This window comes from Lynx rufus, unplaced genomic scaffold (assembly GCF_022079265.1).
Source record: "Lynx rufus isolate CCGP_SWC_20201006 ecotype Redwood Valley unplaced genomic scaffold, mLynRuf1.p SCAF_9, whole genome shotgun sequence".
In the NCBI taxonomy this organism is placed as follows: domain Eukaryota; kingdom Metazoa; phylum Chordata; class Mammalia; order Carnivora; family Felidae; genus Lynx; species Lynx rufus.
Genome location: NW_025814897.1, coordinates 64,654,025 through 64,668,061, shown reverse-complemented (window position 1 = coordinate 64,668,061; position 14,037 = coordinate 64,654,025). Strand labels below are relative to the sequence as shown.

At 48.0% G+C, this 14,037-nt stretch overlaps 1 protein-coding gene across 7 annotated transcripts in view; it reads right to left on the bottom strand.

The window, feature by feature from the left end:
- Window positions 1-14,037, bottom strand: part of PPFIBP2 (PPFIA binding protein 2) — a 148,927-nt gene that overhangs the window by 111,414 nt on the left and 23,476 nt on the right. For all 7 annotated transcript variants that reach the window (XM_047071289.1, XM_047071290.1, XM_047071286.1 and 4 more), the window contains exon 2: window positions 5,844-5,937. In XM_047071289.1, coding sequence (XP_046927245.1) covers window positions 5,844-5,907 — 64 coding nt within the window. In that variant the 5' untranslated portion in view covers window positions 5,908-5,937. The remainder of the gene's footprint in view (window positions 1-5,843; window positions 5,938-14,037) is intronic.

Below are 14,037 nucleotides of genomic sequence, written 5' to 3'. Positions count from 1 at the left end.
GGCCCCTGGTCACCTCCAAACTTCCACTCTGACCGTGTCCAGGTCAGAATCAGAGCACAGTGCTCTCCACCTGAATCCTGAGTGGGAAGCAGGCAAGGTTAGGTTCTCCCACCCCCTTACTCATGACTGCTATATGCCGACGTACCTCAGAGAGGACCTGGACCAGACCAGTTAACTGAGCATGTGCAGATCATGGACTGATCAGCAGCCTTCAATGCCACAGCCATTCATCAGTCAAAGTGAATAATCTCAGTCTTGACCAGAACTTACTCTACCCCAAATCTAAATCTTAAAAAAAAAAAAAAAAAAAAAGAAAGAAAGAAACACCAGACACTAATCAGAGTTCACAGCAAGGCCCAGAGCAACTTCTTTTTAAAACTGTCACAAAACGGGCCCCTTTTAACTCTTCCTCATCGATGGGTACAGCTTGCAGATGACTGCATGAACGACCCCCTGCTACGGTGAAGAGGAATAAGTGGCCATCTGTGTTCTGACCATGGGCTTCTCTGTACTACTGCAGAAATGGCCTCCCAGAGCAGCCACTGAACCTGTCAGCCCACAAATTAAGCCAGATGCAAAATGAGCATGTGGCAGTTGCCCTGGGTCATGCAGAGCAATGTACTTAAGCAATATGTGGTTCAATTTCAACGGTCAACAGTGTAATTCAATTATAGTATTATTTGTGGGCCGAATCACAGGGATTAATCAGGATCAAGAGCAAAGGTTAACATTGTACCGGAAGCTACAACAGTGGTCTTTTGTACTAGAAACATCATTTTTAACAAGGGTTCTGGGGTCTTTCAGTCACCTCCTTCCAACTTTCTGGCACAGAATTTTAGGGCTCCAATCAAGCACAGTCATACCCAGGAAACACCCATTCGGGTTTCAAAAATTCAACCATATAAGGAGTTTCATTTAATGGTCCTGTTTCTGCTGGCAAGGGATTTCTTTTCCTCACACCTCCAGAGCCACCAAGTGCCCCGAGATAAGGGTCACCACACCGCGGCTCGGAGACAAGTAAATTTGACACTTGTGCATCAGGATGTCCTCTCAGGGTATTTCTGGCCTGGTTGTTTACAGGAGTGATAATCTCCTATAGTGTTTGCATTGTTTACATCGATTTGGAGGAAGGAGAATAGTCTTTTTTCCCCATTAAAGACCTACTTACATAAATACTGAGATCACATGCCCTAAGTGTACTCTTCTAGGAAGGAGTTTTGGAAAGTGAACCTGAACCTAGCATACTACAGAGTAATTAATAAAGGGAAATCTCTTGTCATATAGTGTTGTGCCTAAGAATCATCATTGTTGAAGGAACTGTCCTTTTAGGAGGAATCCATGTTGTTTTTGCATAAATGCTTGCGATATGGGGTGTGCAGGAAGCCTACAAAAGTTTCTTCCATTGAAATAAAGTGGTAATTGTGTTTTCAGAAAGTGAGAGAACACAGTCCTTGGGTGCTCATTTGAGCACCTCAATGGATGCAAAAGCAATTGTGTTTTGGTAGTGTTGGCATCACTTGGCACCATTCGACTTCAAATTAATAGGTGAATAGAAATACAGAAAGGACGATTTAAATGTTCACAGAGAAATGTCATTTCTGCAGGATTTGTGGCATCATGATGTGATACCACAGTTTTCAAACTTTCTCTTAGCTGCCACCCTTTCAGCAGAGGAACCCTCACTTGGAAGTCTCATGCGTCTGAGAGAGAAGAGAGCAAAGTCACTCTGGCTAGGGGACCAGGAGCAAGCACGGAACCGGACCCCATTCCCAGGTAACTTTTCTCTCAAATGGCTTCACAGGGCCCCCAGAACTCCACTGCACAGCATCATAAAACCAGTGCAGGCATGAAAGCAGCCCAGAAGAAACTCAGATGGCCCTAGACTGGAAATCCAGCACTGCGACCCTACGTGGTAAAAATCATAATGTCAGTGCTAACCTCAACAAAACAAACTAACTTAAATCAACTGAGCACTAAGTGCCTTACCTCCATTAATTTAATCCTCCCAATAATATGAGATAGGTACAATTATCACTATTTTATATATGAGGAAACTGAGCTCAGAGGAATTAAACAATCTGCCTAAAGATCCCACGGCCAGTCCTAAGTGACTGAGCTGGAATTCAAACCTCAACGGTCTAACCCCCTACTCCACACTAACAAGCATAAAATCTCTTTTTAAAAAAATTTTTTAAAAACGTTTATTTACTTTTGAGAGAGAGAGAGAGAGAGACAGAGTGCAAGCCAGGGAGGAGCAGAGAGAGAGGGAGACACAGAATCCAAAGCAGGCTCCAGGCTCTGAGCTGTCAGCACAGAGCCTGATGAGGGGCTCGAAGTCACGAGCCGAGAGATCATGACCTGAGCTGAAGTCCGACGCTTAACTGAATGAGGCACCCAGGTGCCCCACAACCACAAAAACTCTTAAGCTCTTAGGTCCAGTTTTGGCCAACCACCTTGAATATGAGGAGGGTATTAATAATCTTGCAGAAGAGTATCCTGCACAAAGGTATTCAATAATTATCATTCTTTTCATCACAAATGGCGTAGAATATATACCCTCCAGACATGCACTAATTACTTCAATGTTCAATTATCTGCCAAATAGCTCCTGTCAAATGTCTGTGTGAGCCAATTATTACTTGAGAGATGGTTCACAGAACATGCCAATCACTGAAACTTCAAAAAAAAAAAAATTAGCGCTTTGTTATTCCAGAATAATCAGTGAAAGGTACCAAGAAAAGAATAAATGAAGTTCAGTACACAGTCAGGTAAAAGGATATATATATATACATATATCTATATATCTATATATCTATATATCTATATACACTAATAACTGCGCCCTGAAAAGGAGAGCCTATTCACAAAAGTCAATAAAACGTGTATGTGACAAATACTTATTAAACACCTAATATGTGCTGCGGACCAATGGAGGCACTAGGGATGGAGCAGCAGAGCCTCTGTCCCCATGAAACTTACAATCTGGTGTGGGAGGCTGACGAGACACGGGGAGACAAATGTGAATGTAACAGGTCAGGTGGTGAAAAGTGCTATAAAGAAATATAAACAGGGGCGCCTGGGTGGCGCAGTCGGTTGGGCGGCTGACTTCAGCCAGGTCACGATCTCGCGGTCCGTGAGTTCGAGCCCCGCGTCGGGCTCTGGGCTGATGGCTCAGAGCCTGGAGCCTGTTTCCGATTCTGTGTCTCCCTCTTTCTCTGCCCCTCCCCCGTTCATGCTCTGTCTCTCTCTGTCCCAAAAATAAATAAACGTTGAAAAAAAAAAATTAAAAAAAAAAAAAAAAAGAAATATAAACAGGATATGAGGACAGAGTGGTGGGAGGAAAAGATGCTAATTAGAGAGGGTCGGGGGGGACCTCTGTGATGTGGTGACATTTCAGCAGCGATCATATCTGAGGGTATCTGGAGGATGGCACTCCAGCTAAGGGGGCAGCACGCACAAAGGTCCTGAGACAGCCAGTGTGTGGGCTAAAGGGAGATAAGCCAGGAGGAAAGTGGTAGGAGGTGTGGCCATACATGCAGTCAAAGGCCAGATCGTGTATGGAAGGGCTGGGTGTACTGAGGACTTCAGATTTTATCCTGAGATGGGAAGCCATTGACGAGCTTTGGAGAGAGGAATGCTGTGGTTTGAAGTGAGTTTCAAGGATGGCACTGCTGCTCTGTGGGAGACAGAGGGTAAAAAGGGCCAGGAGCCTGACAGATAACAGCTAGGACATGTTACAGTGACACCAACAGGGGCAACAGCACAGAGACCACTCAGAAGACCATGCATTAATCTTGCAAATCCCAGGCGAGTCTAGCAAGGCCCGCACAAGCCTTATGCAATGAAAAACACAAAACACAAATGGGTGAAACAAGGCCCTGAATAAATAAGAACTCTAACATGTCTCTAAAGACGTAACATAATAAAGATTTTTTTTTTAATCCCTCATTAATTTCTCAAAAGTTAACATTTTATAGGGCTTACTACGTGCCAGGCACTGTTCTCAGCACCTTATGCATGTAAGCATAGCAACCTTCTAAGGAGGGTACTATGATTATTCCCATTTTAGATGTGAGGAAACTGAGGCACAGTCAGGTAAATAGGTTGTTGTAGAGGCAGGATTTGATCCAAGCAGTCTGTCTGCAGGTGTTTCTCCTGACCAATCTGCAAAGAATGCCTTAGAATGTAGACTCTTCCAGGCACAGCTGCCCAAGGAGCCCTTCTAGAAGGAAGCAGCCAGTGTGGATGATGAAGGAAAGAGAAGGAGGGAGCAGTTTGTGCTGGAAATGCAGGGGGATGGGCCTCCTGGGTCTGTACCACCCAGTCCCAGGGCCCTTCCTCTTTGTCCATCCCAGATCCTCACCAGCAGATCCTGGGTTAAGGCAAAGCCCTGAGGGTCACATGCTGCTCTCTCAGAGACAGGGTATTTTGCTAGAGGCTTCATCATTTTAGGAATGCCAATGTGGAGAAATTAGGAGGCAGGAAGCAGGACTGGCCCCACACCAGCTGTCTTCTTTAGAAGGTGTCCATTCAGCTTTCACAGCCATCCAAGAGCTTTGAGGTCGGAGGGCCTGACCCTGTGGCTCTGATCCCACTGCACATGAGCCCCTGATGGCTTCCAGATGAGACTCTACAAGGACTGCTAGGAAATCCGTACTCTTGACTGTTTCCTTTCAAGGGGGTTTCGGAGGCCCTAACCTAGAACAGGACATCCCAATCTGTAGAGCCTTGGAGAAGCAGAACATTATCAGGCCTCTCAAGAGCTCTTATGTTCACTGAGAAATGAGGAGCCTGACAGATGACAGCTAGGACATGTTACAGTGCCACCAAGAACATGAAGAAGCTTCAGCACACAGCCTCTCCCACCCAGGTGCCAACACCCACAACCCTCGGTGAATCAGACTGTCCTCGCAGGGTGGAAGGAAAAGCAATTGCCTGGCAAGGGGCGGTGTCCAGTGCCCATGCACATCCTAGGCTTTAGCCACACTCAGCCCAAGCCCTCGTCCCCGAACTCCTCCAGCCGCAGCTCTGCACAGAGAGGAGCAAAGTCCCAAAGAAGCATGGCCAGTCAGCAAATAAGGCCCCTGACTTGTCATCTGGTCAGGGCAGAAAGAGGACCTTGGAGCCTTCCAGAAAGATTTTCAATGAGAGGTTTATTGTAATCAGTACGGGCTTGGGTTCCCCCCACCCCCACCATCATCAAAGAGTTAATCAGCCCAAACAGCCCACTGGTGCTCCTTTCCAATTAATCAGTTTCACCGGATCTTTTCTGGGGACTATTCTTAAATGGCTAATGTGGACCTGAAGTCAAACAGTGGCCAAACAGGTAAGAAACAATATGGCATAAGGAACATTCTTTAGGTGAGGAGGTGAATCCATACCAAACTGCCTCCTGATTCCCAAGCACACTGGAGACCAGCTGGGGAAGGGAGCGGACACCCGCATGAGGCACCAAGGTCTCCAGACTTTGAGTTTTGTCTCAGCTCACCTGTGATAGGTCATGCTGTACTCTGACAAATTTACAGTAAAACCTCGGACAAATTTACAGTAAAAACAATCTTAATGCACCCAAACTGCCTCTCGGCCAGGAGCCAAAGTGTGCCCCCGTTCGATACATGCTAACATATGGCACACCCACACTGCCTCGGCAGAGACCCAACCTCACGCCAGGGATCAAAGTGTTCCACAAGTCTGAACTCAAAAAAAGAGACGGCATGCACAATAAAATCAAATAAATCAACCGAGGGGCTTCTTGCTGTGCCAGAAAGAAAGGTGGAATGATAGAAAACAGTCTTTGAGGTGTAGAGGACGAGCCATCAGTTGTTGGGACCCCCTGACCGTACCTGCAATGATCCCGTCCATTTGCTCCAGGGCAGCTTCTAGCACGTGACTGGCATCCGAAGCCATGGCTCCTCTCCCCTCAGTCTTCTTGTCTTACTGAAAGTTCAAGCACAGGACAAAGGAAAAGTTGCAGAGGCCCACATTACGCAGGCAAGACCGCAAACCCTCCTCTTTCAACATCACGTGGGCCGCTCTAGCAAGAATCCGAGCCGGCCACCCCCCGGTTCTGCCGTCTCTAGAGCCTCTCCCTCCTGGCTCGAGTGATCCGTCTCCCTCGGCTTTAGCACACTATCCCATTCACATCTGAGATTAAGAGCCGCCATTATAGTCCCAGGTTCCAGAAGCTGCAGCCAGCACGGGGGAATCTCCCCTACGAGTCGGAGAAAGGGAATCAGTGAGGACGTGCCCTGCAGCAAGCGGGGGTCAGGAGTCTCAGGAGGCACGTCTGTCTTAGAGCCGCATCTGTCCCGCACCTGCAATGCCTTCGTCGGGTAGGTGTGATCCAGACCGAGAGTCCTCAGCTGCCACTTTCCTGGATGGTCAAAAGTGCCTGGCCTAGCGGACACACTGTTGTGGGGAGAGCTCTGTCCCAGGAACCTGGAAAATTCCTCTCACCATCTTAGTTCTAAACTACCCAACACCACGCAAAGTGCAGCATCCCACCTCCTCAGGACTGAAGAGCTTCTCCCAGGACACAAAGGCCACCCTCCCCCCAGGCTGAGTCTCCCGTCTAACGGAGATGGCAATTGGTTCTATCTCTGGACAATGCTGCCTCTACGAACGGTCTTTCAGCTAAACTGTCTTCCTGCAGCCTCTTCTCGTTTTATTGCTTCCTACCCACTCCCTGGTGGCAGGGAGCGACAACTGTATTTGTAATCCCTAGTTCACACCTATAAATGGCAGGCAGGAGCTGTTGTTTGCTCCTTCAGCAAAGCCTGTGCATGTGTCCAACGGGCATAAGTGCTGTGGAGAACCGGCCTGGCTTCTCTACCCAAGGATGGCCCGGGTCAGGAAACAGAGGGTCCTGGGGGTCTCAGCTCCTGTTCCCTGTTGATGTTGGACTTTCAAAGGGAAGAAAGGAAAGTGAGCAGCCACAGAGAAGTGGCTTTGGAGATGGTATGGATAAAGATTTTAGGACCACAAAGAACCACATTGGACTATACCAGGCAGTAGCTGTTAAAATAGACTGGGTTCAAACCCTGCTCTACCATTTACTATGTGATCTCTGAGCCTCAGTATCCTCATCTGTAAAATGTGGATAATACCAGCACTTAACACACCAGGTTGATGTCATGATGAAATGAGGAATTAATATTTCATAGAAAGTACTCAGTACATTTCCTTACAGATAGTGAGTGCTCAACATATGTTAGCTGTTTCTGTTTTTGTTTTTGAAGTGAGGTAACGATCTCAGGATGTATTTGTGCCAGGACGGTGCACTGGATGAGAGACTTTAAACTAAATGAGGTAGGCTCAGGAACAGAGAACCCAGGTAAGTCCAAGAGGCTGGTTCCCCTGGAGGAGGTAGGCATGGCAAAGAGAGATAAGCAACTATTTGTGTGGAGAGGGAGGGCAGTGATTCATAGGAGCAAAGGCCAAGGAAGGTCTGGGAACAGGCACTGAGCCTCAGCAGTCCAAGGGCCATTGCACAATCAACGCAGGGGCATGAGAACGGGAGCCTGCAGAGGGGGTGGGAGCCTCATCAGCACCTCAAGGCTGTGGCAGGAGCTACTACAGGAGGCTGCAGCAAGGGACAGAGCTGCCACTGCTGAGAAGAGCAGCCCAGGCCACTAGAGACCCCAAACATGTGCAGATCTCATGGGCTGAATAGAAGCAAGCTTGGGGGTTTGGGAGATGAGAGTAGAGGTAGCAGGAAAAGGGCACACAATCACACACAATTATTGCAGGTCAATAATCCACACATTCCCACCTGTTCAGAGATATTAAAAGTCTGAAATAGTTCCCTCTGAAGACTTCCCACTACTCCTAAGGAAAAGTCCACACTGCTCACTCACTGGGACCTTCAAAAGAGGCAGTGTAGGATCCGGCCAGGCCAACCCCATATTGCTCTCTCCATTGGTCATGTTCCAGCAGCACTGGCCTCCTGTCTGTGCACCCCCCCCCCCCCCCCCGCCGATACTCCAAGACCATGTCTTCTTCTGAAACTTCACACCTGCTATCCACTGAGCCCTGAGCTCGCTTTCCCAGCTCTCTGCATGGCTCATTTATTCTCATCTTCCGGGTGTCAGCTCCCATGTGTCATCTGAGACAGGCCTTCCCTGCACACCTCCGTCTATAGCAGCCCCTTCCAAGTGCAGCAGTTCCAAAGTATCTCGTCCGTATACTTGTGTGCTTGCCAACTGGCCTTGCTCACCCTCTCCATGGAGGCAGTGGGGCCCTGTCTGCCTTGTTCACCCCTATATGCCCAGTGCCCAGCACAGTGCCTGGCACAAGGAAGCTTATGAGTGAATACTTGTGAATAAATTGATAGATCCCTTTCACCCACATTCCCTGAACCCTGCTGTGCTGGGTACTGGGGAGATATTGACAAATCAGACCTAGTCTCTGTCCCCACGGAGCATGCAGTCTAGTGAAGACAAAAGTATAAACAAATTAACGATGACACAGTATGGGGTAAGCTGATAGAGGCCGGTATGCAGTTTCTCTGGGTCTTGAAGGATGAGTAGAAGTTTTCCCAGAAGATAAGGGGGAGAATGCTATTCCAGGCAGAGGGGATGGAAGGGTGGAGAAGCATGTAAGGGCAGGATGTAATTGGCAAATATCAAAGTGGTTGATGAGATTACACCAGACATCCAGCTGCTCATGATGAGTCAAAACCTTTCACAGAATTCACATAAGTGTAACGAGGGCAATTAATAAGAGGAGCTTGGGAATCACACCCACTGCCAGTACACAACAAACCAAGTGGCCTCAGATGTAAACATATCAGATCTTTAAGAAGATCTCGTATTTTAATAGGCAGGCCCCATTTGGGGCCTTACTACCAGGGTAGAAAGAAGAGGACAGTTAGAAGGTGCCAAGCCTGGAGGGTCCAGGCTACAACCCCCTGCAACAGAAGGGCCATAAGAGGAGGCCCACAGGCCTTCTGCCCAGGGATGAGTTTGTACTTGGCAAAGAGCAGGTTGGGTGGACCCATGGGAGGTGGTGTGAAGTGACACATGAGTCAAAGGTGTATCATATTTAAAACCCAGGAGCCCGGGGCCGGTAAGGTTGTGAGTGCTCAGAAGCCAGACCTGCTTAGGGCAGCTGACGAGCTCAGTTCCAGACCTGCTGGGTCTCAGGTGATGGCAGGACACCTGTAAGAAGGGGCCCTGCCAGCTTCTGTCACAGGGCAGCTGTGAGCTGTCAGTGGCGTGGGGTACAGAGAGACTTTTGAAGGGCCAAACATGCCATCAATGTGAGGCCTCAGGCCCCCATCTGTGAGCACAGACACTCTCAGAACAGGGAAGCCACAAGGTCACCAACCATTCCTATTCTGGCAGCTAGTAGGCATTTTCTCCTCTGACCACTGTTGAGGTTAGAGCTCCTGTCATTAACACACGATGGGACAATCACTGCCCTCAGGGAGGTTGGAGCCTCCGAGGCACACATGTCACACACCACCTTCAGTGTCTGTTCATCCCTGCAGGGGCACAGCACCTCCACTGGGAGCCTGGGTTCATCAGGGATGTGGAGCTTACGTGCACGAAGCTCCAGAAGTTGAATGCCTGGAGGCCTCCTGGAGAGAAGCTAGGTGAAGAGGCAGTGACCCAAAGGGGCCGGGAGAGAGTCGGATTCCAGAAGCACCCCAAAGGCACAAGTGAAAAGCAGGGCAACTTCTAAGCAGGTGGTGGGGAGTGGAAGTGAAATCACGTTCTCTACCAACGAGAGGGGAGCTATAGCAGCCAGCCAGGGGCCTGTCACAGCGTGGATGCTGGGGCAAGAGATAGTGTGCCTGGAGGACCCCCTGGGGGCGGGGGGAGGTGCCCCCAGCCCAGGAAGGAGAGGAGCAGGCAGAGGATCACATGGCTCTTAAGGAGCTTAGTACAGTGACAGCTGTTGTGGCCCCAACCAGTTTTCATTCTCTCTGGACACCTGGACTATTCACAGAGCCCTGCATTTGAGGGTGAAGGAACTGGAGGGCTTCTCTTCTTACCAAGTGACTAGCTCACGCTTAGCTACAAAAAGAAACCGGGAATGTTAAGAAAAAGTGTAGCCCATTCACCATTCACCCTTCCCTTCACCTGCAGGCCTCTCTAGATGCTGTCATCCTCCTATCTGAGATGATGTCCCACCAACATAGGGCTTTACCCTCTTTGCCACCAACCAGACAGAAAATGACCCTGTAGCTATAGAGAGGAACTGTCTTGTTTCAGAATGACCGCATCTGGTGACAGACGTCATAGCCACATGAATTGCACCACGCAAAGGTCAGTTTGGCACCTCGAAGTTGATAAGGGTGTAGGATTAGGGTTCTGAAATTTAGAAAGTGAGCCTCAATTAGCCACCCGTTATCTGATGCACTCTCAGGCGAGCCGTGATTTAGATAGTGCATTAAGCTTTCATGTTCAGCAAAGTAGAATCAGAAGTAGGCAGGAACTGTTGATTCAGATAAGTCTTGGGCAAATAGCCTTGACTTATCCCACCCATACTGAATTGCCAGCTTCCATTCCATTTTATAAAGTACTTTTCCTTTAGTAAAAGTGGTTAGAGCTGCAAGTGTTTCGGGCAGGCTGGCACTGGCCAGGACCAAAGAAGGAATCAGGAACAGATCCAGAGTCCCTGGTACCCCTGCTCCTTCAGGGTCTCCTGTGCCATGGACACAACTGAGCCAGATCTGGGATCGGACTCCTTGGCGGCTCCGTCCAGATGAAGGGATGGGGGTGGGGTAGGGTGGGGACAGTGTCCCCAACTAGAAGGCAAGGCCTGAAGAATGAACCCTCAGCCAAGAACCCACCACCACCAAACTTTGGACTCATCACACACCTCCTCCTTCTGCAAATGGCCATCAGGTGGTAAAGAAGTGTTGTGTTATCACAACCAACCAAAGCCTTTTCCCCATAATTTACAGATTGCCCATAAACCAGAACACTCTTAAACAGTTATTTTAAGAAGTCTGTCTTGCTATGCCTCTGCTTGGGAGACAGCTTCTTAGAAGGATATAGGAAATTTATCTCTTTGGGATAAGAGAGCAAGAAGCCATTTTCAGTATTAAGAAAAAATGAAGATGGAAGAAGACACAAGGGAAACTGATGGCGGTGCCTAAATTTTCAATCACATCCCATATCAGTCAAGAACACCTTTCTTTTCGAAGGACAAAGGGAAAAAGAACATAGTCTGGAGTTAAAACATGCACTCTGCTGCATAATGACTGTGGATCTTTAGACAAGTTATTTAACCCCTCTCAGACTCAACAGTCTCATCTGTATCAGGATAAAACCAATCTCATTGCTACCAGTGAAAGTAAACAAGATAGACCTCAGGTAAATACAGCAGATTGAACCCAAACATCTAAATTAGCTACCCACTGAAACAACAGTAGAGAAATTTATTTTGAAAGACATAAACCCACAGGGACACTGAGAATATGCTAACAGAGATAAGGGAGATGCCAGGGCAACAGCTCTGCAGCAAACACAAAAGGACAGCTGGTCCATGTTGGAGAGCTTCCGAAAGCTCTGGGAGAGATTTCTCCAGCAACACGAAATTAACAGGACACCTCATGCTTCAGAACACCCAAAGAGATTTATATATGGGGAGGAATTTGTTTAATTCAATGACAAGAAAGTTGAAACTCAAGCCAATGACAAAAGAACTGCATGGAAACCAAAAAGTAAAAGTAACCATGAATCTTACAGTGAAACACCTTGTAGCAATCTAACCGGAACTGCAGGGGCAGCATGGGGTCGGGGGAGAGATGAAAAGTGGTTGTGGGCAGTGGAGGTGGGGCTGGAAAGGGAGCAGATTCCTCACCTCCTGGAGTGGGCACTCAGAAGTCACTAGATAATGACAACTGAAAACAATTAATAAAGCAGCAGAACAAGCATTTTTTCCCCCAGCAATATGGATAAAAATACTAAGAAATGTAAAGTGGCTGCTTCTGAGGAAGAGCAATGGGGTTGGGTAGGCAGGAAGACAACAGCTGTTTTAACAAATCGTATACAATTATTTCACTGTTTAAATTGTGTAGATGTATAGTAGTGATCAAAATCAAAACACTTAAAAAGTAATATGTGCAGTGTGCCTGGCAGAGAGTAGAGACTCCATGCTCCTTCCTCCTCTCGGGCAGGTGTCTGTTAGCCACTTGCTGGGAGTTTCTCCAACACTGTCTCACGTAATCCCCATGTGCCACTTAGGAATCCTCTCACTTTGCTGATGAGCAAAAAATTAGGCAGCTTGCCTGAGGATGCACACCGTTCTTCCACTTTGCCTCTGAAACGGGAACCCACTGGAGGGTTTTGAGCACAGGAGGATCTAACATACCTTGTTAAAAAGGAACACTATGGCTGAAAATGAACAGGGGTGGTGGTGGTGCAGTGCATCAGTGAACACAGGAAAACCAGGCATGAGATGAAGGTAGCTTGGACCAGAATAATGGTGGTAAATGTTCTCATTCTTGATATATGTTGAAGGCAAAGCCAGTAAGCTATACTGATGGAGTGGACATGGGAGAGAGGAATCAGAATTACTATAAGGTTTTTGCCCTGAGTCTCTGGGAGAGTTGGAGGGACTGCAGAAGAAACAATTGAGGCAGGGGAAGGGGTCATCAGGAGACTGGTTTTGGAAATGTTCAGTTTAAGATGCCTAAGGACACCTAGGAAGATACACTGAGTAACACATCTGGAAATATGAGTCTGATGTTGGGAGGGAAGTTTGGCTGGAGAGAATTTGGGAGCCATTTGTATGGATATGGAATTTAAAACAACTGCATGAAGTAACCTAAGTAGTGCAGAGAAAGAGAGACAGAGACAGAGAGAGGAAAGGAAAGGAAAGGGAAGGGAAGGGAAGGGAAGGGAAGGGAAGGGAAGGGAAGGGAAGGGAAGGGAAGGGAAGGGAAGGGAAGGAAGAAGGAAGGGAGGGAGAAAGGAAGGAAGGAAGGAAGGAAGAATGAAAAGGGAAAAGAAAAGCAAGAGGCCCCAGAACTCTCTGGAACACTACAACGCAGCCATCAGGAAGAAGAACCAACAAAGGGGACTAAGGGGGAGCAGCCAGGAGAATTGAGAAAGTGCTGCCCTAGAAGCCAAACAGAGGGTTCAGGATGGAGAAGGAAGCAATCAGGGGAGCCAAGTGCTGCTGAGTCAGACCAGAAACCGTCTTCTTGCCTAGTGCTCACTGCTGGTGATCTCATCTGCTCCCACAGCCTCACCTGTCCCCGCATTACCTCACCCTAGACTCTTACAAGAGCCTCCTAACTGGCTGCCTGCCTCCAGGCACCCCTGTCCACCCACCTTGCACTGAAGATTCACCTAACTCAGTGGTCCTCAAACACTGGTGTTCATCAGAGTCACCTGGAGAGCCAGTCAAGCACAGAGGCCTGACCTTTGTAACCTGACCTAGCTCCTCTGGTGATTCTGATACTGAAAAAATCTGAGGGGCACCTGGGTCGCTCAGTCAGTTGAGCATCCAACTCTTGGTTTCGACTCAGATCATGATCTGGCGATTTATGGGTTTGAGTCCTGCATCAGGCTTTGTGCTGACCAAAGCCTGCTTGGGATTCTCTCTCTCTGCCCCACCCCTGCTCATTCTCTCCGTCTCTCTCAAAAATAAATAAATAAACTTAAAAGGAGAAAAAAGCTGAGGAGCCAATGAGAGAATGCAAACACAGCTCAGGCACTTTTCTGCTTAGAAAAGTCTCGGAGGCTCACCATCAATCAGCCGCTACACTTCATGCCCTTTACCACGTGGACTCAACCTACGGGGTTGCAATTTTAACTTCCATCCTAGCCCTCAGGCAAACCTCCACCCATCCCAACCAAATGTCTTGTCCTCAGTGGACGGATTCTAATTGTTTGTTAATTGACTGCACCAGTTGCTTTCCTGCTTTATACCCAACCCAGCAGCTTTCTTTGCTAAATTCCCATCTTCTCTTCAAGATAATTCCTCCAGGAAACCAAACTTGATCCTGCCCACCTAAAGGTGGTCTCCTCATCTCTTTATTTTTTTAGGAAAGGGAGGAAAACAGCAGCGCACAGCCAT